The sequence below is a fragment of the Podarcis liolepis genome, assembly GCF_965112155.1.
Source record: "Podarcis liolepis genome assembly, chromosome: 14".
In the NCBI taxonomy this organism is placed as follows: Eukaryota; Metazoa; Chordata; class Lepidosauria; order Squamata; family Lacertidae; genus Podarcis; species Podarcis liolepis.
The window spans coordinates 29,813,446-29,841,288 of record NC_139569.1 but is presented as its reverse complement, the minus strand read 5'-3'; the positions used below and the strand labels follow the sequence as shown (position 1 = coordinate 29,841,288).

Sequence of the window (27,843 nt, the reverse complement as noted above, 5' to 3'; positions counted from 1 at the left end):
TAGTCCCAGGAAGCATCGCGCGCTCCCTTCCGCCCCCAGCGCCCCGGGGTCGGGCGCCGCGAATGCCGGGAGCCGCAGTTCCTCAGGGGCCTGTGACGCCACACAGGTCGTCGAGAAGGAGGCTGTCGGTGGGGTCGTGGAGAAGGCCGAGCTGTTTACGCCAGGCGCTCTCTCCCGGCTGGAAGGAGGAGGAGGAGCGGGGCCACGGATATGGCCGCCTGTAACACCTGCGCAGCGGCCGCGCGGCTCCTCAGCTCCTCGCTGCCGTCCGCGCGCAGAGGTAACGGGGGTGGGGCAGCCCTTTCCCCTTCTCCCCCCCCCCAACCCAGCTCACCCTGGTCGCGGCCTAGAGCCGGCCCCCTCCCGTCCCCTCAGGTAGGCCTTGGCCCCGCCCTTTACAAGCTAGGCCTGCCCACCCCCCAAAATATCCCCCACACCATTTATTTACGGTTATTTTTTTTAATCAGCTTCTGCGTCGGGTTTAATTTGTTAGTATCCAGCAGTTTCCAGAGGTGTAGGATTTGTTTATTATAGCCCATCAGGCTTCCAGATGGATGCAATTTAATTATTATCTGTCAGCTTTCAGAGGGGTAACCTGTCCTAATAATGTCTTGCAGCAAAACAACAAGGTTTGTATCCAAATCCCACTCAAAAGTAGGCCCGTTGACGTTAATGGGCACGATTAATTCAGGTCCATTGACCTCAGTGGGTCTACCCTGGGTATGTATAACTTAATGTTGGGTACAATTCAAGGATTGTATTGTGTGGCACCTTCAGTGCTATCCTAACCATGTATCTTTGCTCAACAAGTATGTCCTTTTGAGTTTAGTGAGGCTTTAGCCTAGGAAAAGTGAGGTTCGGATTTTCAGTTTTAACACATTTGTTATGGCATAGGCTTTCATGGAACTGAAGCCCAGTGTGCCAGAACGTGTAGATTTGTTGATTAAATCTACATAAATTGTGTATTAGCTGTTTTTAAAAAACATAATTCATTAATTATACTTTGAGTCAGTATACGAAATAAGACCAAAACTGGTCGTGAGAAAATAAATATAACCATAAAATAGATTCAAAGAAACTTTATAAAAAACAATAGGAGAGCCTTCCCTTGCAAGGGTTGGGGTGTATCATTAGTTCTCTAGAATTCTCTTCCATTAGAAGTGAAGCAAGCTCCAGCATTTTGTTTTTGGTGTTTGTTGAAAACATTTCTCCCAGGCCTTCCCAAATCTGTTTATTTTTTATCTTGTTTGGTCTTGTTATTTCTTGTTTACATTTTTATTCTGTTTTATGCTTCGTATACCCTGCTCAGGTATTCCCTGAATGTAGTTTATAAATTCTGAAATAAATTAAAAGCTCAAATTTTGGTTGAAATTTGCCACAAATTCTCTAGGAGGCTTTTAGGCTGGGTCCATAGTTAATTTATTACCTAATTGCTGGCCTTCGGTATATGTTGTAACCCTGTAAAGTGTCTATGTATCTTTTCAGGCAGGGAAAATAAACACCATCCAAACGCGGGGTCCAACAATATATTTCCTTTAAAAAAGTAGCAACAAATGCTTCATCCACCCATCCCCCTTTGTAAATTGAAATAAGAGGGGTGATAATACTGATCTGCCTAGCAGAGGAGTTGTTAAGAGTACTGAAGTAACCTCTGTGAAGTGCTTTCAACTCCTTAAATGAATTAAAGCAGAATTCTAGGTGTATTTATACAGATATCATTCCCATTGGTTTCAAAGTATATTTAGTATTTGCAGCCTTACCCCTACAATTCCATGCAGAGTTACCCGTGTTTAAGTGCCACTGAATACAGTGGCACTTGCTTCTGAGTACGTAGATGTACTTTGGATTGCACTGTTAGCCTTTGTTGCTTATACACCTTTTGTGAGGCTGCTTTCCTCCTGCAGTTTATTTTGTGTTAAGCATGTATCTGTGCTGTTGAAGCCCAACCAGAAGAAATCACACAAATTAAACTTATGGAAGGCAGAGAGCTTAAAAGCTCTTTCTGCAATGTGTTTTCCTGGTTTGGAAAGAGCTTTTATCTCTCCACCTTGCTTACTGGGCTCTGGGAGGTTCTCACAACAGAGCCCAGTAAGCAAGGTGGAGAGCTTAAAAGTGCTCTGCCTTGTTTGGGGTGTAATACCTGTTTGGTACACAGGCTCTAGAAGGTAACATTGCTTGCTTGGGGCAGTTCCAAGGGGGTGGCTTGATTATACGTGTTTTTACAGACTATCCCTGAAACATAACCCACATGCAAGTTGACTGTACTAAGAGTTTGTTTAATTTTGTTGTGGTTTTTTATTTTTTGTAAGATTCCTTGGTTTGATTTTTAACATTTAAAAAGGTAGGACATATAAATGTCTGAGCAACATGTTATGTTTATACAAGAGGGCTGTCTAACACATGGGAAGACTGTTTTAAGTTGCTATGAATCAACTCATTCCGTGCAGTACATATGTTGATGATTTCTTTCAGATTTGGAAAAATGGGTAAACTTAGAATCTCTCAAAGAAAGGTTACCATACATTGTTAATAGAAAAGGTTTTATTTTTCATTAATCACCTCTTAACTTTCAGCCTACTGACTAAACTTTACTGTCACTGATTAATCAGTGGCCCTCCAGATGTTGGACTCTAGCTCCCATCCAAGGGTGTCCAAACTTTTTTCAAAGAGGTCCAGATTTGATAAAGTGAGCATGCATGAGGGCTGACCAAAATTGTCAACCTTTTTTTAGAACTGCCACAGGGGCAGGATTAAACCAACTGATGGGCCAGATTAGGCCCCCGAAACGGACTTTGGACATGCCTGCCTAGGCCATTTGTCATACTGGCTGGGGCTGCTAGCTTTCTGTTCATAGCCAAAGGCAGTGAATCTGTATTCTTTGCGAATCTTCTGCATAATGACCCAACTGCATACATATCCATATTGGTGTGTCTCGCTGATGTCCTTACATCTGATTTAGGAGCACCATGACAACGTTATTCTCCAACCAATAGGTGAGCCTGCAGCAGGTCTTATCGATATGGCAACACATCTGCTCCAGTCCCACCACCTCAGCAATCACTCTGATCCTAAAACAATTTGCACATTGAATGAGGGCACACTCCATATGATGAACACTTGCTCTTTGATAGCTGTGGAAGGTGAAAGAGTCCTTTGGTCACAACCTTTGGTGGAAATGAGATGCAGTGACTTCATTGGAGCAAAGTTCCTAAAAAGTGACTTTAGCTGGATTGATGGTAGATTGTCTACAATGTGGGCTGAGTTTGTTTTGCAAAACAAAAGAATTTGTTTCTTTTGCAGGTATTACATGTGGCCGTTCTTGCCTTCCTGTTTTAGGAATAATTGGGACTTTTGAAGCACGGTCACTAAGAAGTATTCCCTTGAGAACTTTCTCTGAAACACCGGCATATTTTGCTTCAAAGGATGGTGCAAGCAAAGATGGTTCAGGAGATGGGAGTAAGGTATGCAAGCATTTTCCGTAGACCTTGTTATTCCAAAAAAAGTGTTCACAGTACTTAGGTTTTTCTCTTTTTAAAAAACCAAAATTTAGAAGCTTCCTAAAAACTTGAAAAGAAATTGTTCAGCATGATTTCTGGCCACAATTTGAATCCATGCTTCTGCTATTTAAGTGAATATATTGTATAGCAACTGGATAACACTAAATTGGGAATGACTGTGTAGAGATGCCATAAAACCATGGATAAAGACCCTGATGCACTGCAGATAGCCTTATGAATGAATCCAAGTTGCTTGTGCATGTGAGTGCTCAAATCCTGATTTGGATTCTAGACTGTGATATATAGTTTGACATGATGTCTGAGTTGAGCCAAGGAAGCTTAGTTATAAAATCATAAAAATTGGTTCCTCTTTAAATTCAATACTTTGGGGTATGTGTGTTGTTTCTTTCCTGACAAAACATGTTGAAATTGTGGAGGGCCTTTGAGAGAGAGAGAGAGAGAGAGAGAGAGAGATTACTTTAGCTTTGAAATAAAATCCTTACATCAGGGATCATTATTGCCAGGCACCTTCAAAGCCTGCACCCCTGCTGAGGCCCCACTGCCTACCCCCAGAGCTTCCTGGCCCTGTTCCTGCTGCTCCTTGCTGTCACTTCAAGTTGACCTGTATTCTCTGTTCATATAAGTAGTGACAGGAATGAGGAGACGGAGCAGTGACTTGTGCTTCCCCTCTGGGAAGTTTCAGGATTGGGCCTAGGGGGAGGGGGCAAGCAGAAGGGTAGCCATGAGACTGGCATGGAGCCCCTCCTGCTGTCCTAAATCTAGAATTGGCACTGTGCCGCTTCCAGACTCCTTTAGTTTTTTTATCTCTATATTTTTTTCATTGATATTAATGAGAAACCTCTTCACATGAATGATTTATATTTTAGTGAGCTAAGAAACTTCTCAGAAATATATGAGAATACACAACAGCTTCACAGGGTGGACATGGCTGCCATGTTTGTGTAGAAAACAGCAGGGAACTTTGGAGTGAAGCGGGCAGGCGGGGATGGATGGGTGGACAAGGTAAAACCAGAGACCTTGTTTCTAGTTGGGTGAACATGCTGACGGAGGCAGGGGCGAGGAGGAATAATGTGAAGTGCAACAAGTTTGTAAATCTATTGCCTGGCTCTAACAGTCCAAATCCTGTTTTATTTACTTCCATTAGAAAACTGTTAGTGAAGGCAACAGCAAGAAGTCAAGTTCTGGAGGCTCCGGCAAAGGCGGAAACCAGCTGCGTTGCCCAAAGTGTGGTGACTTATGCACACATGTGGAGACCTTTGTGTGTAAGTTGTAGCAGGGCTTTTTGGGGCTCTGTAGATTGACTTCGCATTTTTTGTGAAAATTATTTATAACTTAGGGTTTTTAAAATTATTCCTTCTGAATGATAAGTTGCATGTGTATGTGTTTAACTATGTGTAAGAGCTGATTCTGGAACAGGTTGAAGGTAACATCCCAGGAGTTGGAATAAATATCTTATAGCCGTGTACAGTATGGCCAATATAAACCTTGCCCCTTGGTATTGTGTTTCTTCTGTTCTGCTGGATCAGCTCAGTTCTGAATAGAGAGCCTTAATGGTGAGCAAACAGCAAAGTATGCATCTTAAAATAATAATAATGATGATAATAATTGCTGCTCATATTCTCCAGCAACCTGATTCTACATTTTTGGGTTCCCAGTGGGTTAAAAAATGGAATCCAGGTAGTGCTTTTTTCTGGGGGGGGTGCATACCCCTAAACATTTTGTGAATCTTTGTACTTAAGTCCATTTACTGTATTTATTTTTCCCTATTTGAACTATAAAATGGTGATTTTCTTGAGTCAAAATGAGAGTACCCCTAAACATCTTTTAAAGAAAAAAAGCACTGGATCCAAGAAACCTCTTGTTGGGCACCTGACCTGTTCCTACTTTCCTACTAACTTCTCAGGAATCCTGTTGGACCTGCTGCTTGCTGCCTGTGCCTCTCCTCATGTGTCAGGTCCATGTTTGTGAGGTGGAGTTGTAAGAAGCAGGATTTTGTTAGGCATAATTGCAAGAAGATTAATGGCTTCCCAGGGTTTTCCTCCTTGGCATCATCTTGGGTCTGCAGCAGTTGATAGATAGACAGGTTTTTCTCCACTGAAGGGGTGGGGCGTGATAAAAGGCACTCCAGGGTTTTGAGAGAGGAGAGTTGCACCTTATCACTGCAAACACTGACTCAGTCCTTTTTCTTGCAACTAACAGCTTTCAACATGCCCAGAAAGCAGTCAGAATGAATTTTCTTTTTTTCTAGCTAATGTTGCATCAGAAATATAAATGGGCTTCCCCCAGTAGTCAAGATGGTTGGAAGTAGGCAAGATTATTTTTGTGTTGACACCCTTAATCTCACTTGAGGAGCTAGTGTCTTTTAGGAGGATTTAAGGGATAAGTTTCCACATGACAGTTGAATTCCTCACATGTCTTTTTTTGTCTTTCCTGACTGAAGTTCAGGGTGGTAAATGGGGCAGAGCAGGGGGCTATCCCATTTCACTTCACAACAATCTAGTGAAGTTGACTGGTGTGTAAGTGACTGTGTGTGACCCAAAGTTATTCAGTTTGTTTGGAATATTGGTAGCCTGTTTGTTTAATTTTTTTACTAAAAGGCTCCCAGGTGACTAGGAAACTATTAAGACCTATATAAAAACATAACAAATATTTAATTGGCTAATTAATTAATATTAGTTAGCAGCAGCAATGATCACAGCAGAAGAAACAAAAAAGGCACTAGTCAGAGCCTCCTAATGGCCCCCAGGAAGCTGCCTTTATACAGAGTCAGACCTTTGGTCCATCTAGTGTTGTCTGCACTGATTGGAAGCATCTCTCCAGTGAGTCTCTCCCAGCCCTGCCTGGAGATGCCAAGGTTTTAACCTGGATGCTGTACCACTGATCTGCAACCCTTTCCCTCAGGACAAGGGCTAATTTGGCCTGCTGCTTTGAAGCCATTCTAAGGAATATTGAAGTTTATGACTGAATGGTGAGACAGTATCCACTACCCTATGCTGGCTTATAGCATCCAAAAACAATGTTGTTGTTGTTGTTAGATAGGCTTGTCTGCCTATCATTTCCTTGGAATAGGGATCTGGAACTGAAATGTGAACTTTGCAAGAGTGATCTGTCAGCAGATTTCTTGTTTTCTGTTGCCTCCTCTCTGTGTGATATTGCCTGAAAACTCAAGTGGGTAGAGATGTTGAAATAACATTTAATATTCAGGGCTAGAAAAGTATGCACCGAGGCCCATGGTTTGGAGGTGGGGAATAGAAACAGGAAATTAAGAAGTTTAATATTTTTACAAACCAGTACAGGATGTGGAAGTATCTATTCAGCTATGCATGCCTCCGTAGAAGTCATTCCAGCGCTGTGTCAGTGGAGACAAATGTTACATCAGAACAAGCCTGAGCTTTCATGGTCTCTTGACTCTGCACAAGTTCTAGTAGTAAGAATAGTTAGCGGTTGTAGTACAAAAAGCCATCTAATTGGAAGATTCCCTCCACTCTAGATGTTATCTGAGATCTTTCCGTGTGATTCAGTAGTCTACCTTTTACCTTCCCTTGAATGTGGAGCTGTGGAAAGTCTTGTTCTCCTTCCAGCTGGATTACAATTTTTTCTGGCAATTCAGTTACTTGTGGCTTGAACTGAAATTATGGTTTTGTTACCACACATTACATATGTTAATTAGTATACCAAAGCCAAGAACTATTTTCACCCAACAGAACTATTCGTTTGTTTGTTTGTTTGTTTATAATGTGAAAGCATGTCGAATCACAAGTGTTTCCACTATGAAACAATATATTTCAGAGCATCTCTCCTAATACAAATCTCCCTTCACTCTTCACTTGAGACCTCCTGAGGCAGGTTCAGAGGGTTGCAACAAAGGAAAGGGCCTTTTCAGTTGTGACTTTCTGCTTGTTGAATGCTGTTCCGCAGTGAAGTCCATCTGATACTATCAGTAACATCCTTTTGGTGCCAGGTAACAACTTATGTCTTCTCCCAGGCATTTGACACATTAGGATGATTTTGCTCTCTGTTGATAGCATGTTTCTGCTGCTGGAGTCTTTTAAACCATCCTCTCCATCTCCCTTCCCTCTTGCTACTCAAGGCAAGAAAATCTCCCAGGACTGCAAGACAAGTAGTGCAAAAAGCTAACTAGCTGGCTGAACCTCTCACTGCTCAGCAAAGGGGCCTTGAAGTTGGGGGCGGAGAGAGAATCAATTTAAACTTCTAACCTAAATTATTACTGTTACCATTCTGCCATTGCAGTCAAAAATGAACATGATTGTTATTGTTGTGTTTAACTCCTTTTTTACTTCTAGATTTTATAAACCTGCAGATAGCCCTGATTTTGGGGATCAGGTATACTTCACCACCAACCCCTACAGTTCATATGTGCAAAATAGTTCAGACCCCATGGAGCCACACAGCTAACAAAAACACAGGTGCCAGGTTCCACCCAATGTGTGGGGGGGGGGCGGCACGCGTGTGTGACGTCATACAGCAGGAGGCGGCCCAACAGAGCTGTCACTGCTGTGGGAAGGCCTGATTGGGCCTGCTGTTGCTGCTTTCAGTTCTGCTTTCAGTTAATTGTCACTCAAAATTTTTTTGCATTTCATTTTCCTTTGACTTCTACCTTCTCTACATTTTCTCCTCCCCCCTTGTTTATACATATATATATATATAGCGTCATCTCATTGACTTAGACTCCAACAAGCATAAATACATTGTCAACAAATATAGTGTGGGTTTCTATAGGTCAAAAACAAGTTTGCTGTGGTACTGGACTATGTGATCTTAGTTATCAAAAGGCCTTTAAAGGTACAAAGGTCTGAAACTGCATTTTTCATGTGACTGGTCTTAGACGCAGAGGCGGTCATGCTTCTCTTCCTGGGCTTGAGGGCATTTGAGGACCACAGGTGGAATCTGGGTGGAGCTTAGGTTGCGCATTGCTAGAGCTCTGTAGAATAGACAGGGGAGAGAGGCATTGGCTTTAGTAGACAGTTTTGTTTGTTTCGACGTTTATGGCTTTATCCCTGCTGGGACTTTTGGAACACAAATCTTCTCAGCAGGGCCCGACTAATTGCAATCTAATTAACACAGTGTCTGCTGCATCCTCATGCTGCTTTGTTCTGTGCTGTGGAGAAATCTTCCTCATCAGTGGAACACGGACATGCTTATTTTCTGGATCACAGAGTGATAGCATATATAAATGGGAAATACAAGCCTGATGACAAAACTCTGTTGTTGTTTGCGTGGCTGTGCACTTGTGCTCTTGGACACACAAATAAGATTATACTACACAGAAAAGGATCATGGAGAGGTGCCCCCTCCATTTCTAGACCTCTGGCAGCGTGCTAGGCTCAGAATGGGTCTTCAAGAAAGAAGCAGAGGAAAGTTATGTAGTTGAAAATATAGGGACAGGAGGTTTGGGCAGTGACCCAAGGTCCCTGTCTTTCTAGTATCTGGGAAAATAGAAACTCCCATCTATTCTGTGCTCTGTGACTCTATCACAGATATTTGTTTATTGGATTAATATAATTCAGGAAACAAACTGGGCATGCCTGTGGCGCCTACATCCCTTCTTGCTTTTTTCTCATTTGTGTATAAAGTGTGGGTATGTCTGTGTTCTGCATCAAAAGGCACAGAGATGACAGAAGCTGAACCCTGCACCACCTCCTGCCTTATCTCACTGTGCCTCATTGGTTCAGGTTCTCCCCCCCCCCCCAAAAAAAAGTCCAAGTCGCTTTGGAATTGGAACCAGGCACATTAAAGCTGGAAGCAAGCAGGCAGGGAAAGGTTCAGCTCTGTGCAAACTTGGTTGTGAAAATTAGACCCCTTTGCCCCACTTCTATTTATTTTTTTACCTGACTTGTTAGTTGCTTCTTACCTGAACGTCTCCAAATGACTTACAGAGCATTAAAAATATACATATAAGCAATATATTAGAATATTAAAACAGATAATACAATGCACATAACAGCCACAGAAAGCTTGGCAGCACACCCGTGATTAATTTGTTTGTGAATAGAGCGGACACATGAGCAGCCAATAATGTTGCCCACATCTTGTCTAGCTTGGCCCGAACTGGCTTCCCCTGTTCATATTACAACCCTGTGGAATTCCAGTACCTATCTTTGTGATACAGAGAGAGCCAGTTAAACGTGGCATTTGTACATATGAGATCACATATTTGCAGATGCAATCAAATATATCGCTTCACTTGCTCTACATTTCTTATTCTGTAAGTCAGACCCCAGTATTAAGGTACTTCTTTTTTCCTGCTCTGAATCAATTATCTCATCTTTCAGCTAAACTGTCGCTACTTAGAACCAGATCTTAACACATCGGTTCCCAAATTTTCTTTCCCACAGACCTCCTGAAAATTGCTGAGGGTCTTGGCAGGTGGACCACTTTAAGATTTTTCTGCCTTTTGTAGCAATTTTAATGCACTGTGCTAATTGTTGTATGATTTTAAATTGATTGCTTCTTTTATTTCCTATATATTGTGAAATATAAGAAATAAAAGAAGCAATAACAATACATTTAGATCAGTTCAAATGTTTAATGTGGTAGATGTGCCATATCCTATGTTCAGTTACAAATCCAGACATGCTGTTGACTAAAGCTTGCAGCCCACAGCCCAGGAACCCCTCCTATAAGATATCCATGTTTACTCATCCCATAATATTAAACAAAGTGTCATTTTTGAGGAAGTAACTGTTGCTTCTTGAAAGAAAAATCTAATAACTCTTTGCAGTTGTTGCTCTTCCCCATTTATCTCGGAACACAAAAATGCTTATCAAATATAAGCCGCTTTGCATCCCAGCAAAACTGGAAGCTTCAGGTCCTGCTTGAGTGTTGTCTGTTTTGGGAAACATAGTTAAAACAATCCTAGTAATTAAGTCACTAAAAATGTCGAGAAAAAGCCAGTTGGGAAAACAACACAACTTGAAACTGTGTTGCTGAATAATAAGCCTCTTGTCCTCAGAGAATGTTCCTAGTGCTTCACAAAGTTAGTTTTACATCAGGAAAGACTGGTGTAAGATTTCTTCCTGGAAAGTAGAAAGGATTTGCTGACCTCCTGTTTCAGGCCTTGGGCTCTTAGCTCTAGTTACACTTCACCTGTCCAAAACGTCCTCCAGCATATAAGTGCCTTGGGAGTCTGTTTGGGCCCCATTCTACATGCTGGACACAGGATCGCAGTGTTTACTGCACAGTTAGTATGACTGAGCAGTTGCGAGTGGGGAGATTTTCCCTCTTGGGTTGAGAGTGCAACACCCACTAATGAAGAGACCAAGTTTAGAGCTTAGTTTATTGTATTTGCTTAACAGTTTCCCATCCAGACGGTGCTTTACAAAAGCCCCCTCAGACACGTAGAAAAAAACCCTGATGTTTTGTATTGTGTTTTCTAAGCTAAAGGTTCCTTGGATGCAGAAAACTGAGGTGGTGTTCCTTGATTCTTTTGAGACAGTGAACTGTGTAGTTTTTTCAATGTATAATAGTGGCTTGCTGGCCTCGGCAGCACTTCCTCTTACCAGGGTGGGGCAGGGTAAAAGTGGAGCAACACAGGCCCACTGGCGGAGCCAGTTGTTTGGAAATCACTTGTAAGATTTGAGTTTAAAATAGAACCTTGGTTAAACCCTATAATATTGAAGGGGTTTTTTTGTTGTGCATGAAATGGCTCGTTGGTGCTATGCTTTGGAAGATAAACTGAAAAACATGAACTTATAAACCAGGGTGAGGAATCTTTTCAAGCTTGGAGCTACATTCCTTTATGAACAACCTTCCATGGGCCACATGCCAATGATGGCTGTGGCCCAAAGCAAAAGCAGGTAGAGTCAGATCTGGCAAGAGGTAGGACTAGCCCTCCCACACTCTTGCACACACTGCACACTCACATATGCAAGCACACCATGCACATATTCATATTTGCACTCTCTCTCTCACGTGTGTGTGTGTGTGTGTGTGTGTGTGTGCGTGCACGTACACACACACACACACACACACACACATATGCAGACTGTCACTATTTTCTCCCTTCCCCAGTAATGGGACTTGAAAAGTCTAATTTCCAGTGGGAGGCAGGTGATTTTCATGAAGATTGCAGCTGGGTGTGGGGCTTCTTGGAATGTAATCTTCAGGCTCAATTGCCATGAGGTGGGCTAGATATTTTTAGGAGGGGGATGTGCAGCACATAGAGGGGGAGGGGGGTATCCAGTGATCCCCTCAAGTGCCTCCCTGCACAGCGGTTTTGCTTAAAAACAGCCTCCCATTTGCTCCAGTGGTAGGTTGTTTTCAAGCTGCAAATGGAGTGGGGAGGGGAGGCTTTAAGCCAGAAGGAGAAGCCAAACCATGGGCCAGTCTTCCACCCACACTCTAAAGCATTCCAATTGTCCCATAAGTTTTTACTTGCATTAATCCACTCTTAACTGCTGGATAAATCAGTTGTCACTAAATAACTATTGTCTCATTTGTGTTTATGCCCTTTTCAGCTTCTACCCGCTTTGTGAAATGTGAAAAATGCCACCACTTCTTCGTCGTGTTGTCAGAAGCGGATTCCAAGAAGAGCATCATTAAAGAACCGGAATCTGCAGCCGAAGCTGTGAAGTTGGCCTTCCAACAGAAGCCGCCACCTCCACCAAAAAAAGTAGAGCCTTCTTTCTTTGACTGGACTTTGATTATCTTGCCTTGAAGTTTCGTGACTTGTTTTTTCACAAAGCCAAACAAAATTCTGCTTTATTCTGCTTTCATAGCGTGATATCCAAGGTTAGTCATACTCTTTATTAGACCCAATGAAGTCACTGGACTTCTCTTAAGTATGACTTACATTGGGTATCACCCATAAGCTTCATTTGTTCCTTTAAATTTTCTTAAAGGGTTTGGGAAGAAAAACAGGGCTCTTGATGCAGTTCAGCAATATAAGCCCACCACCACTACTTTAAAAAATCCCTAGTTTGTGTGCTCCCAGGATTTGGGGAGGAAACCAAAGACCTTGGTTACCTTCAAAGGATAAATTTTCCTGCAAAAATATATATTGGGAATTTAAAATAAAAAAATTCCTTCCAGTAGCACCTTAAAGACCAACTAAGTTAGTTCTTGGTATGAGCTTTCGTGTGCATGCACACTTCTTCAGATAGCTCATACCAAGAACTAACTTAGTTGGTCTTTAAGGTGCTACTGGAAGGAATTTTTTTATTTTGACTATGGCAGACCAACACGGCTACCTATCTACTATTGGGAATTTAAGTGTGGGATTTTCCATCACCCCACTGGAAGTGAGTTTAAAGTGATCAGTATTATTAACTAAACATCCTTTGGCCTTGAGGGGATCCGTTGACTATTTCTTTTCTTTTTTTCCGGCCAGATTTATAACTACCTCGACAAGTATGTTGTTGGCCAGTGTTTTGCCAAGAAGGTGCTTTCGGTCGCAGTGTACAATCATTATAAAAGAATCTACAACAATATCCCTGCCAACCTGAGGCAGCAAGCTGAAGTTGAAAAGCAAACTTCCTTAACACCAAGAGGTTTGTTTTTCATATTACATTGTATGTGCAGATATGTCTGGCACCATCAGTCATGCTGTCTCCTCCCTGTGTGATCTTGGTGCCAAGTTCTGTTATCGTTTCAGTGTTGGTGATTTATCCACAGGATAGACAGATTATTGGCAACCCAAATTATTTGATTGTTTCTGCCTCAATTTTTGCACTGTTGCAGTTTAACAGGGAGTTTTTCTTTCTTAGAACCTTTTTGAAAGCTGACTTTTACTTACGTACTTATCATACACTATATTCTTCCCTCAATTTTTTCAGCACATGAGAATCAAAAGGTAGAATCCTTTTAAGTAATAGGTTTGAATAAGTTGCCTTCATTAAAGGAATATTGGGGCAAGAATATTCTTAATGGACAACTAGATTTATTTGCGTATAGACTATCACCCCTGATATAGAACAAAAGTAATGTTATTTCAGATATATGGAAAGACAGCCCAGAATACAATGGTGGGTAGTATGCATGGAACAAAAAAACTAATTTAACTCTCCTGTGCTTAGGGGGCAAAGTCACTTTAATCCAGCATCACAGAGTGGACCCTAGTTCACTTTTATAATTACATATGACAGCAGGTGATTGTCATATGGTAAACTCATTGAAATGAATGAACTTAAGTAAATTAAGTATATTGGTTTCAGTGAGTCTACTCTGATAAGGACCAGCATTGCTTGCTACCCAGAAACAGTAATTGAATGCTAAAAATATATTAAGGGTTCTTATCATGTTGGAGCAGATAAATTTACACCTGGAGATAGATGGCAACTGGAGAGTGTGATCTCTTATGGATGCTCCTATTTCTGAAATTGAGCGAGGTTTCAAAATGACAAATATGTCTGCTGTTCCTGGAAAAAGTCAAATATCCAACTGGCTCATAAGAGAAGTGTCTGACCCATTTAATGCTGTTAAATTTTAGCAAGGCTTCTTTTTCTTTCTTTTTCTATAATACACCTTCTGATTACATATGTATAAGATTTGCACTGCAAGTGTAGAGTTTTTGTGTGTGTTCATTTTTTGTATCTCTTGCTTTTCTTAATCCCAACTCCATTTTAAAATTACAAATACTAATATCAACTCTTTAGCATAACTATTTTAATACTGACTTCCATTCCTTTTTTTTTTAAGATAAAAAATTAAGGAGGCTGTTAAAATTCTGAATGTTTGCGGAGGAGTTTTCTTGCAATATAAATTAAATCAATTGTTCCATAAACCTGTATTCAGAAGAGGGCAAGAGGTGAAGAAAGTGTCATGCTTTTCTTTTCATTTATACATTTATACATATATAAATATATGTATCGTATTACTGTTTTCATCCTCTCTCTTAGAATTAGAAATCAGAAGACGGGAGGATGAGTACAGATTTACAAGTAAGTGGGCTCTCCTCATGTCCTCCTCTGCAATATCTCCTTGCCTGAATTGAACCATGAGCAGTATTTTAATTGTGACTCTGTAAAAATAATAGAGCAAATCCAGACTGCATTCATTTTCTAAATAGCCACTCAGGCCTAGTTCTCACTGAGGTAGAAAACCTGTGTCTAGAGCTGCAGTTTTACCCAGGACTAAGCCTGATTGAATTCTGCAGGACTTACTGCTTAGTAGAAATGGTCAGCATTGTGCTATAGCTGTATTACTTCAGGTTGGGTTGTGGGAGAGAAGCCCATGTGATAGAAAGCTCCAACATTATGGGGGCAGGATACCTACATATAGAAAACTACCATGCCAGGGAGAAGGGTTCTGGTGGATTGCTTTCTAGGGGTGCAGAATTTATTTTTTTGATGAAGTATGATCCAGACATGTGAGCCTTCACCTGCAATCTGCAGTAGTACAGTCCAGACACAGGTTGGCTGTGAGAACAATACCTCTGTGTTTCCACCAGGAGTGAGTTACCTGTTAACCTACAGATGTAGTGGGATTACTACAAATCCCATCATCTTTGACGATTGGCCATATTGGCTGTGGCTGATGGAAGTTGGAGTCCCAACAGAATCTGGAGATCAATGGGTTCCTCTTCTGTGATTTAGGGAGGGTCTTAAAAGGAGGATGATTTGACTTTACTTCAACACGGTGTGTTGAAGGCAGGTAAAACCTCCTCAGAACTTCTAGAAATAATTTTAATACTTGATATGTGAGTGAAAGCTTAAACTTCCTGTGGATCTGATACTAACAATGGCTGTGATGTGAAGTTTAGAGCTTAGATTATTGTGCAGTTCCAGCATAGAGTCACTTAATTTAAATTACAAAACTAAAGAAGTATCCAGTGAGGTATATCTAAATGTCAAATTCTTTCCTTTCTTGATGGGCCTGAATTAAAAGAAATTCTTGCCTGCGATATTTTTATTGGGTAACTTTTTGCAGAGTCACTATCATGGATCTCTATTATCCATTTAACATTTTTCCCATTACTGTGGCACCTGAAGGACTTCTGATTACCTTCAGATGAAAATTTGCCTAAAAAGTAATTTGTATGGAAATGGGAAATGAGAAACTTCCACTTCAACTAGAATATTTCTGATCTCTTTATTCCAAAATATTTGTTAGAATCTAAATCCTCCCATGATGTTGTGTGTTGCAATCTGGTTTTCAGATGCTATGGTCTCTCTCGATTTTCAGGTAGATGGAACAATACTTGGAGTTGTCTGGAAAAATATGTGCATGTTCTGCAGGCTGTCTCAAACAAATCTAGATTGAGTCAATTTGATTCTCAGTTAATTTGACTTGTACATTTCAGAACTTCTCCAGATTGCTGGTATTAGCCCCCATGGCAATGCTTTGGGAGCGTCAATGCAGCAGCAGGTGAACCAACAGATGCCCCAGGAAAAGCGAGGAGGCGAAGTGTTAGATTCAACTCATGATGACATCAAGCTTGAAAAAAGTAATATTTTGCTGCTTGGACCAACTGGATCAGGTTTGTAAGGGTGTGTTGTACCTTGTTATAACATTCAGGTTGTTAGGTAGATTATTATGTACTGTATTTTTCGCTCTATAAGACACACCAGACCATAAGACGCAATTAGTTTTTGGAGGAGGAAAACAAGAAAAAAAATATTCTGAATCCCAGAAGCCAGAACAGCAAGAGGGATCACTGCGCAGTGATCGCTCTTGCTGTTCTAGCTTCAGCGATAGCTGTGCAGCCTGCATCCGCTCCATAAGAAGCACACACATTTCCCCTTACTTTTTAGGAGGAAAAAAGTACGTCTTATAGAGCAAAAAATACGGTAAATTACATCAGTTTTGAGCAAAATTCTAGGAAGGAGCTCTAGGAAGGAGCTTTACATGGGGACTAGCTACCCTTTAAGTTGACTGAGTTCCTTTTTAGGGAAGAATAGAGAGAGAGAAGGCAGTTTCTTCCTGAAGAAGTGTACTTCACATCTTACAGAAGTAGCTATCACGCTGACAGTTTTTCTGAGTCTAATATTTCATTAACATTTAGATTCCATCTGTCCAATATGGCAGTCAAGAGAAGCTGCAGAGATTGCTCCAAATAGCAGCATGCCTGTAATAGCTTAAAGGCAAAGTTTTTAATTCAATAATACACATACCACTGCATCTAGTGTTATAAACATATTGTAAACTAGGTGCTGACAATATCATAAGCTGCTTTTATTTATTTATTTTTATTTATTTCAAAGAAAATGTAAATGAAGTAATGGAGTTGGTATTGTACCTTTCATATTAGCAAGAAAATTGTAATGGTCTCTTTACTTAATCTTGTAACCCTTCCTTTGGACTATAAATGTGTGTGTGTGTTTTAAATAAAAAGTTGACCATAGCATTGTAGTCATTTTTGCAAAAATGAAATAAATATGCACAACTTTATTGGATTAGTATAATGGTATTCCTTAAGTGCCTGCTAGTTGTATAATAAACCTTGTAGGCATAAAATGGTTGGGCATGCCAGGTTACCTGAATTTCTAGATCTGCTAGTACAAAAGCAAATATCACTGGTAGTTGACTCCTGCTGGAAAATAATTAAATTTTATAAAAATAAGCCATTAAGTGAATGTTAATAACATATATATATATTAACCTAGGTAAAACCCTGCTGGCTCAGACTCTGGCAAAATGCCTGGATGTCCCTTTTGCAATCTGTGATTGTACCACTTTGACTCAAGCAGGCTACGTGGGAGAAGACATTGAGTCTGTTATTGCAAAACTACTACAGGATGCAAACTACAATGTAGAAAAAGCTCAGCAAGGTAAAATTGGGCACTTCTTCCCGCTGGAGGTGCCAGTAAAGCCTCACATACATTTTTAATTTGTTCTTTTAATGTTTGGGTTGTTCTTCTTATGCAGTAGGCAGCATTTCATAACACTGCCACAGCATATTGTTCTATTTTTAAAAAAGATGGCCTTCACTGTGTACAGATTGTCCTTCTTGCACAACCCAAATGCTCTTCACATTAATTGCCTCTAATTTACAGGAATTGTTTTCTTGGATGAAGTGGATAAGATTGGCAGCGTGCCAGGCATTCATCAGTTGCGTGATGTGGGAGGAGAAGGCGTTCAGCAAGTGAGTATCGAGAGCTTTGCTGCTGCTCTGTCAGGAACTATCAAGCTCTAGATAGACTGTCCTAGTTTGCATGTAACATTAAGCCATGCTTTATTTCAAGAGTGGAAAGCCTCCAATCTGCGGACGAAATGTGGCCCTCCAGGCCTTCCAGTTTGGCCCAGCTATCAGGAAGCCATACCCACTCACTCCTCACCAAGGAGTTTGCAGGGGAAGCTCCAGGAGTAGAGTTTGAAGGCATACTCCCACTCCATTGCTTGAGGCATTCAAACACCTGCCAGTTTGGGGGCACTTCGACATCCAGGCTGCGGCAATTGGCTCTGGGGTGGCTTAGGACTTCATGGCTGCCATGACAAGCATGGAGCTGTCTCAACATATCATTGGCAGACCACGCTCTGGACATTGTTTTCTCAACTGGGCAGGAAGAGGGTGGGAGGTATTGACATCAGTCCCTTGCCATGCTCAGATCACTTCCAGTTGAGGTTTAGTTCCTCACCGCCTTCTCCCTGCAGAAGCAGGGGACTTATTAGGATGGTCTGCCCTCAGAGGCTGATAGATCCAATGGGTTGCAGACAGCTTTGGGGATTTTCCAGCTGATATGACTGGTGCTTCTTTCAAAGCCCTGGCTGACTTGTGTAAACATCCAAATGGCTCAGGTTGTTGACTCGATCACCCCTGAGCACAAGGTTGCCATGTCATTGTGAATACATTGCTAAACCCTCTCCTGTTTTAACTTAGGGCTTGTTAAAGTTACTGGAAGGGACAATTGTGAATGTTCCAGAGAAGAACTCCCGTAAATTACGTGGTGAGACTGTGCAGGTTGACACAACCAACATCCTCTTTGTGGCTTCTGGTGCTTTTAATGGTCTTGACAGAATCATCAGCCGGAGGAAAAATGAAAAGGTAAGGAGACGTGGAATTAAAATTGTACAATTTAGTCATGCAAGGTAAAAGGGACGCGGGTAGCACTGTGGGTTAAACCACACAGCCTAGGACTTGCCGATCAGAAGGTCGGCAGTTCGAATCCCCGTGACAGGGTGAGCTCCCGTTGCTCGGTCCCTGCTCCTGCCAACCTAGCAGTTCGAAAGCACGTCAAAGTGCAAGTAGATAAATAGGTACTGCGCCGGCAGGAAGGTAAACGGCGTTTCCATGCGCTGCTCTGGTTCGCCAGAAGCGGCTTAGTCATGCTGGCCACATGACCCGGAAGCTGTATGCCGGCTCCCTCGGCCAATAAATCAAGATGAGCGCCGCAACCCCAGAGTCGGCCACGACTGGAGCTAATGGTCAGGGGTCCCTTTACCTTTACCTTTAGTCATGCAAGGTACACTTGGTTTTAACTGCTGGTAGCTATTCTGGAAAGGATCGGAGCCATTGTGCTGTGAAATACATTACCCAAGGCCTTCCGTGGCTGGCATGTTGTTGCAGACCCAAAGTGGCTGCCTTTCAGCGTTTTTCATTTATTTATTAAATTTGTATACCACCCGTCATTCGTAGATCTCAGGGTGGTTCATAACATATAAATACATGATAAAAATACAAAAGACATAATAAAAACAAGAACGAAAAATCAAATCTGTCCCGATTGCCCAATGTCAGAAACACACACTTCAGATTCCCATCCCCACCCCCGCAACTGAAAATAGAGCTTGTAGAGAGAGAGAGAGAGAATCTCTATAGATCACAGCAACTCCCTCTCCCTGACCCTCAAGTCTTCCCTGATGGCTGCACCAAGTACCCCAGTGGGCACAACTGGGTGAGACCAACTCCACTCTGCTCACCCACCCAGGTCTCAGTGACACAGACCAGAACTGCCTCCTCATCCACAATCAGATCATGGTTGAAGGAGGTCTTAACTCCAAGCTGACCTGGCATTCAACAACTGCAGCTGTTATCCCTATAAGGGTGGCACAAGGGTGAGCTGCCACCCATTTGGCTTATCTAGCACACTGGATTATACTTTTTATTCACAACTGTAGAACATATAAATGCCTATATTTTGGCTTTGCTAAGGGTTGAGGGTTGTGTTTTTATTTTTAGCCTGGCGATCCCATGTGCTTATCTTCCAAAGGGCACTTTCCAGTATCAACATGTAGTCAGGTTGACATAACTACATATGGGCATTTTAGATGATGAAAAATGTTACTGTTCTATAAAACTCTTTAGTTCTTGACAATTATAATACTTTTATATTGAAAAACTAGAGCCGCAAGAACTCGTGCATATAGTGACTGCTGCATTGGGCTATGGGTTCAAATCCCACAAGTTGTGTGTTCAAATCTCGCAAATCCCATTCATAAGGCACAATCAACCTACCCAACCTCACAGGTTTGTTGGGAGGTTGAAATCCCACTCTAAGCTCATTGTGGAAAGAGTGGTAAAGATTTCACATTTTTCAAATGCTGTTCAGGTAATAAGGTGGTTAAGTCAAAATAAATAAAAAAAACCACACAAAAAACTGTCCAGTAGCACCTTAAAGACCAACTAAGGTGGTCAAGTGTTCCACCACGTATTGATGTGTCTAGTCAAATACAAGATAGATATACATAATGTAATTGGGACTTTCTTCTTAAATGCAGTCTATATTTCTCTCTCTCTTTTTGGTCTTTGCAGTATCTTGGCTTCGGAACTCCATCAAATCTGGGGAAGGGCCGAAGGGCTGCAGCAGCTGCAGACCTGGCTAATGTAGGTGGAGATTCCAGCACTCAGCAGGATATGGAAGAAAAAGATCGCTTGCTTCGGCACGTGGAGGCACGAGATCTTATTGAATTTGGCATGATCCCTGAGTTTGTGGGGCGTTTGCCAGTGGTGGTTCCCCTGCACAGCCTTGATGAGAAAACCCTTGTACGGATTCTTACTGAGCCTCGGAATGCAGTGATTCCCCAATACCAGGCATTATTCAGCATGGACAAGGTTTGGATTTTCTCTTGCTACTTGAGACTTGTTCAGAGCTCTTTCTTGTTACCAGTATTTTGTTTCCAAAAGAGCAGGACTCTCTCTTGGACACATTAAAACATTAGATTGATTTTTAGAAAAATTGTGATTAATATGCAGCTCTATTAAATGATGACTGCATTACCTGCTGAAAAACAAAAGGAAAAATGACTCCAAATTTAATTTATGCTTGTCCAAATGCAATTAGTTTCCATAGGAAGGGAGGTGGGAACTACAGAGTGTAATTTTTGTCTTGCATTTTCCAGTGTGAATTGAATGTTACTGAAGATGCCCTAAAGGCTATAGCCAGGTTGGCCTTAGACCGCAAGACTGGTGCAAGAGGTCTTCGATCTATAATGGTAAGGCTAGTTTCTCTTCACTGGTATCAATGATCTAGGACATAACCATTAGTTGTGTTTATTGAAATCCCACTGTCTGCCCTGGGAGGTGAATCACAAAGAGATTTTTAGAAATCAGATCATTAGTGGCTCAGTTACCCTTGTTAAAAAACAAAAACCATCTTCCCTACAGCTTGAAATCTCATCTTGGGGAAAACATTTTCAGCCTAGCCCATGCTACCTAAAGACTTTCCAACTTGCAAAGCCTTCCTAGCAATCTAAAGTGATTCAGTCCCAAAGAGACCGTGCCATGTGATAGTTCTACATGTTCTGGAAGAAAGACTGAGTTTAGACACTAAAATATTTGTTAACAGTACTAAAAGGAGTGGCGTCTAAAGCTATAGAGCAGCTGCTTTATTATGATGACAGCAGTATGTATTTACCTAATGCTGGGGTTCTTAAATGCCAAAATTACAAGACTAGTATCAGACAAAGATGTTATGGAAAATGAATATGGGCATTATGAGGAAGCTCATATCTTATGCAATCTTTTTGCAAACAAATGGAGTCTTCCTATGCAGTAGTGAAATCAAAAGCATATTAATGGTGGTGCTAATTCTATTACCATCATGGTGGAAGTTGCTTTTCTCATTGACTGTATTCTGGATCTTTATTTTGTTGACTAAGTACTTCTTATTTTAAATAAAAGGGGGAAGGTTATAAATGTGTGATCAAGTCAAAGAGGCGGAAAAAGCAAAAACAAAGATTGATTTGGAGGAAGAGCAAGACTGGCAGGGAATTAATGTTTGGCCCAAAGCAGAGAGCTGAAGGTTGCATAAGAAGTGGCTTTGAAGCAGGGCTGGCCTGGAATGGCTAGAGTGGAATCTGGAAGCGTAATTGCATCTTAGACAGCTTCCCGCACATGCATCATTTAAATGAGTTGCACAACAGCTCTACGGTCCTGTACAGCTCTTGAGTGGGTTTTGCACAGAACATTACCAGTAGATCCTGCCCATAGGTCATTTATGTCTGTCTTCTATTCTGTCACCCATGCTGATTTCATAATCTACCACTTTCAAGCACTTGTTTCACCTTGCCTTGTGGTAGGGCCATTTAAGAAGCTGCCCAACACCAAGTCAGACCATTAGTCCATCCAGATCAGCACTGCTAATACAGACTGGCATCAGGTCTCTGGTGTCTTTTTTCATGCCTACCTGAAGATGCTAGGGAACCTGCATGAGACCTGCATACAAACCATGTGCTCTGCCACTGAGCCACAGCCCTTCCACCTTGTTTTTAAGGTGGAGTTAGAAGAAAGTAGCTATGCTGATGGCAGCCTTGGCAAAGTAGCATTGTGATAGGATTCCTGACAAATGTCTGTCAACTAAGCTCTCACCTTATTTAGCTACTAAGTAGAGATGTTGACATGAATGAACATTATACAGTGGTACCCCGCAAGACGAATGCCTCGCAAGACGGAAAACCCGCAAGACGAAAGGGTTTTCTGTTTTGGAGGCGCTTCGCAAGACGAATTTCCCTATGGGCTTGCATCGCAAGACGAAAGCCCATAGGGAAATGCTGGCGGTCGGGAGCAAAGACTTTCGCCCACAGCCGGCCTTCAGAAGAGGACCTCTTCTGAAGGACGGCGGGGGGCAAAAGTCTTTGCTCCCCCCCGCCTGCCTCCCCCCCGCCTGCCCCGGGTGATCTTAAAATGCTGGCGGGCGGGAGCGAAGCGTTCGCTGCCGACCCCCAGCATTTTAAAATCTCCAAGGGACAGCAGAGAAGTCTCTGTCCCGGGGAGATTTTAAAATGCTGGGGGTCGGGAGCGTTCGCTGCCGACCCCCAGCATTTTAAAACGCTGTTCCGAAGCGGGGGGCGGGAACAGCTGCCCCAGCCGCCCCACTTCGGAATGATGTTCCGAAGGGGGGAGGTGGGTCGGGAACAGCTGCCCCATCCGCCCCACTTCGGAACGATGTTCCGAAGGGGGGCGGTGGGTCGGGAACAGCTGCCCCATCCGCCCCACTTCGGAACGATGTTCCGAAGGGGGGAGGGGGGCGGGGACACCTGCCCCATCCGCCCCACTTCGGAACGATGTTCCGAAGGGGGGAGGTGGGTCGGGAACAGCTGCCCCATCCGCCCCACTTCGGAACGATGTTCCGAAGGGGGGAGGTGGGTCGGGAACAGCTGCCCCATCCGCCCCACTTCGGAACGATGTTCCGAAGGGGGGAGGTGGGTCGGGAACAGCTGCCCCAGCCGCCCCACTTCGGAACGATGTTCCGAAGGGGGGAGGTGGGTCGGGAACAGCTGCCCCATCCGCCCCACTTCGGAACGATGTTCCGAAGGGGGGAGGTGGGTCGGGAACAGCTGCCCCATCCGCCCCACTTCGGAACGATGTTCCGAAGGGGGGAGGTGGGTCGGGAACAGCTGCCCCATCCGCCCCACTTCGGAACGATGTTCCGAAGGGGGGAGGTGGGTCGGGAACAGCTGCCCCAGCCGCCCCACTTCGGAACGATGTTCCGAAGGGGGGAGGTGGGTCGGGAACAGCTGCCCCAGCCGCCCCACTTCGGAACGATGTTCCGAAGGGGGGAGGTGGGTCGGGAACAGCTGCCCCATCCGCCCCACTTCGGAACGATGTTCCGAAGGGGGGAGGTGGGTCGGGAACAGCTGCCCCAGCCGCCCCACTTCGGAACGATGTTCCGAAGGGGGGAGGTGGGTCGGGAACAGCTGCCCCAGCCGCCCCACTTCGGAACGATGTTCCGAAGGGGGGAGGTGGGTCGGGAACAGCTGCCCCAGCCGCCCCACTTCGGAACGATGTTCCGAAGGGGGGAGGTGGGTCGGGAACAGCTGCCCCATCCGCCCCCCTTCGGAACGATGTTCCGAAGGGGGGAGGTGGGGCGGGAACAGCTGCCCCAGCCGCCCCACTTCGGAACGATGTTCCGAAGGGGGGAGGTGGGGCGGGAACAGCTGCCCCAGCCGCCCCACTTAGGAACGATGTTCCGAAGTGGGGAGGTGGGGCGGGAACAGCTGCCGCCGCCGCCCCACTTCGGAAAGCTGTTCCGAAGTGGGGCGGGGGGCGGGGACACCTGCCGCCGCCGCCCCACTTCGGAACAGCTTTCCGAAGTGGGGCGGGGGGGGCGGGGACACCTGTCCCATCCACCCCACTTCGGAAAGCTGTTCCGAAGTGGGGCGGGGGGCGGGAACAGCTGCCCCAGCCGCCCCACTTCGGAACGATGTTCCGAAGGGGGGCGGGAACACCTTCTGAAGGCGGGCAGGGGGCGAAAGTCTTTGTCCCCCCTGCCTGCCTTCCCAGGGGCTTTTAAATCACCCCGGACAGCGGAGAAGTCCTCCGCTGTCCGGGGCGATTTAAAATGCCGCCCGCCAGCATTTTAAGATAGCCCCGCACAGCGGAGAAGTCCTCCGCTGTCCCAGGGTTTTTTAAAATGCTGGGGGTGGGAAGAAAAGCCCTTGTCCCCCCCCCCCCAGCCTTCAGAAGAGGTCCGGGGACAGACTGTCCCCGGACCTGGCCTGAAGGTGGTTTCCCTAGGAACGCATTAATTGATTTTCAATGCATTCCTATGGGAAACCGTGCATCGCAAGACGAAAAACCCGCAAGACGAAGAGAATTGCGGAACGAATTAATTTCGTCTTGCGAGGCACCACTGTACTAAAGTCCATTAGTTTCAATAGGTTTACTATAGTAGCTTGGTTGGCTACTGCCCTATGCCTCTTTCAGGCAGAGAAGTGGTTGTAGCAAACTGTCTATTGCTAGGTGTTCATTGGAAGAGGGATTGTGTGAGCAAAACCTTGATGCTAGGTGTTCATTGGAAGAGAGATTGTGTAAGCAAAACCTTGATGCTTATCCTTCTACCCCTTAGGAAAAGTTACTGCTGGAACCCATGTTTGAAGTCCCCAATTCTGACATTGTATGTGTGGAGGTTGACAAAGATGTCGTGGAAGGAAAGAAGGACCCCGGATACGTCAGGTAATGTCAGGTTTCCAACACTAGATTGGGTTTGATGCAAAAATAAACAAAAACACTTTTTCTCAATTACTTTTTTTCACAGTTATTTTAATATTTTTTTAAAATTCCAGTTATATTTTTAAGCTACCTTTTACAGTAGATGGCTGCTTAGCATGTAACACAAACAGGCTGAACAAAATGGCTAATAAACATTCACATTTTTGTATTTTCAACTCAGAGGCCAGATTTTTGCATTTGAAAGAGGCTCCATTAGGCCAATTGGAAGCAGGAATCTTACTGAAAGCTGTCTTTTTGAAAGGACACTAATTTTAATAATAATGTGGGGTTTGTTTTTTTTTAAAAAAAGCAATTAACCTTCAAAGAGCAGCATACTTTACCTCCAGTGGTGGACATACTTTATATTTAGAGTAGGAAGTAATCATAGGTGACCATCCAGTCAGGCCTCCTGCTTCAGTTTTGAGTCCATTATTTCTGGTGTGCGTTGCTAGGATAAAAAGATTACAAGAAGTGCAGTCTTAAGTTGCCATTTCATTTTTCATTTTCTAATGGACTTTCAAGGCAACAGTCCACAGAACTGATTCTCTCCTTGATCCAAGGGACCAGTAGATCGATTCTTCTTGAACAGCAATTCCACCTACTTTGTAGCAATTTTCTTTTAATAGTTATTTATTTGCTGCCGTTCTGCTAAAAGTACTCGGAGAAAGAGCCATTGTTTCTGCATGCAGACTCCCTTTTTCCTTTGCTGCCAGTCAGTGAACCAACAATCTGATTCAGTACATGACAGTTTACAACGTCCCTACTATAGAATATAAGTTGGGAGGTAAAGATGCATTGTGGTCCTGGGGATCAGTATCAAAAGTTCAACTGGGCTGAAATGGCTCCTTGTTCTAGACATTACATGGAAGTAGAGTCATACCTCATGTTACATTTGCTTAATGTTACGTTTTTTCAGATTGCGTCCCGCGGCGACCCAGAAGTACCGGAAAGGGTTACTTCTGGGTTTCGCTGCTTGCGCATGCGCAGTAGCACTAGATCACACTTCGCGCATGCGCACAAGCGCCAAATCACAGCACGCACCTGCGCAGATACAGCGCTTCAGGTTGCAGACTTTTCATGCTGCAAACGGGCCCGCGGAACGGATCCCGTTCGCAACCAGAGGTACCACTGTATTTGATCCTACTTGTGTTTAATTGCAGGGCTCCAGCTAAAGATGCTTCTGAAGAAGAATACGATTCAGGAGTAGAAGAAGAAAACTGGGCTCGCCAAGCAGATGCTGCAAACAATTAAATGCTGTCAGAATGCTCTGCAGAAAATGCACTTAATGGGGATTTTGTTTTTAAGACCACATCCGGCTTTTTAGCCTATTTGATAACATTGGATCTCTCCTGAATATGATACATGTTCAGAAAATGTTGGCAGCGCTAACGGAAATCAGATCAAGTATTTTGCGTAACATCACACTGATTTATTTTTTTTGGTGGACACTTGGACTTCAGTGACATAATGTTCAGAAATGAAATGTATATTATATTTTGTTCAGTTAAAAAAAATGCTCTCTTTTTTTAGTGCTGAGCTGAAAAGGTGTACTCCCCTTGTAAAATTCATCCCTTTCGCCTTTGGAGCACTTTTTTGGCCATTTATTACCACTGGGAGCACTGAAGAGTTAATGCAAAACATACACACACACACAAAACCTGCACTGTATCCTAACAGTTTGATGAAGGCAGCAGTGCACCATTGCAACCCTCTTTTCTCAACTTCAGTCAGCTGCAGCTGGTGCCATTTTTTGTTCCAATTTAGATTTCATCTTAGTAGCAATGACATAGCCAGATCTGATCAACTACAAGCCTGTGTGACAACAGTCACTGCGGTCAAACAATGCTAATACATTGAAATAGCTTTTTCCCATCATACGACAACAATCTGGCTGCATGGCAACATCATTGTTACTAGGATCAATAGGAAGGTTATTTTTCAAACTGTGAACCAGTACAAAAAAAGAAAAATTTTGAGGAAACATCAGCCCCCTCAAAAGCTCCTTTTTTCTACTGAATGCATTTCCTGAAGACCTTTCAGCTCAGCCCTAGCTTTTTCAGTTCTAGAGTGCAATGCAGGTATTGCCAATAGTTGAGGAATTTTACAATAATTATACTACACAATTTGAGCAGGGAAACATAACACACAAATATTTTGAATCTACTTTTGTTTGAAAGACCATTCAGTATGCACTAAATATCTTTTCTGCTTTAAATGCAGTGGGTGCTAGAGGTACTTGTTTCATTTATGATGAAAGCTGCCCTTAAAAACTGGATATGAAAGATTTAGGACAGTACTTTCTGATCCCCAAACTCCATATTAGTCAAACCAGCGGGATTTCTCTAGAATAAACAGGTTGTGGATTGACCTTATTTTAGAGCAAACTGCACCACTTTACGAAAAACTTAATGTAATGTGTTAAAAATAATTGGATATAATACCAAAGGGTTCATTCATTTTTACTTACCTTGATTAAATATCACATGTAGGTTTTGGAGGAAAAAATGGATATTACGAGAACAGATGAACCAGGAACTTGCTATACCTTTTTTTGACAGAACAAAGGTTTACAGGAAGAAATAGACCATAGAATATAGAAAATTCTATGCCAATATTTTAATATAGTACTTTTTATTGAACGTACTGGAACCATCATGCATCAGTTTTTTGGTGCCAGGTATTTTTCCCAGCCTACCTTCTTATAACATTAAGAGGCACAAGAAAGTAGCATATAATTGTATAATATTTTTCATGTAATCAGTAGTCACTGTTTGCACAAAATTCTTATTTAAGTTATAAGCTTAAAACGCCGGTCTGCATCTTGTTATTTTAAATCTTTTAGCAAAGCAGAGATTGCTTTGTTTTAAAAGTTAACTTGATCCTTTAGTAAAGTATTTGTAAAAACACAAAAGGACGTGTATGTTTTTGATTCATTTCTGAAATTAAAATCTGTACCTAGAAGCTTGATGTCCTTCCTTCATGTTGAGGTGCGCTTACAAA

General features: G+C 42.9%; 1 protein-coding gene across 4 annotated transcripts; it reads left to right on the top strand.

Annotated features, from left to right (window-relative positions):
• Positions 1 to 27,801, top strand: CLPX (caseinolytic mitochondrial matrix peptidase chaperone subunit X). Of its 4 annotated transcripts, none has more exons than XM_083475086.1 (14): positions 1 to 280; positions 3,301 to 3,461; positions 4,663 to 4,780; positions 11,996 to 12,150; positions 12,868 to 13,027; positions 14,375 to 14,416; positions 15,778 to 15,954; positions 17,081 to 17,245; positions 17,471 to 17,559; positions 18,295 to 18,459; positions 20,167 to 20,466; positions 20,754 to 20,846; positions 24,701 to 24,807; positions 26,004 to 27,801. In XM_083475086.1, the coding sequence occupies exons 1-14, from the start codon at positions 211 to 213 to the stop codon at positions 26,092 to 26,094; spliced, it is 1,893 nt and encodes a 630-aa protein (XP_083331212.1). In that variant the 5' UTR covers positions 1 to 210; the 3' UTR covers positions 26,095 to 27,801. The 4 variants fall into 4 exon arrangements, with proteins under 4 accessions (XP_083331212.1, XP_083331215.1, XP_083331214.1 ...); XM_083475087.1 differs by having other exon boundaries at positions 67 to 280; positions 3,337 to 3,461; XM_083475089.1 differs by lacking the exon at positions 14,375 to 14,416 and having other exon boundaries at positions 3,337 to 3,461.
• Positions 27,802 to 27,843: the final 42 nt, after the last annotated feature.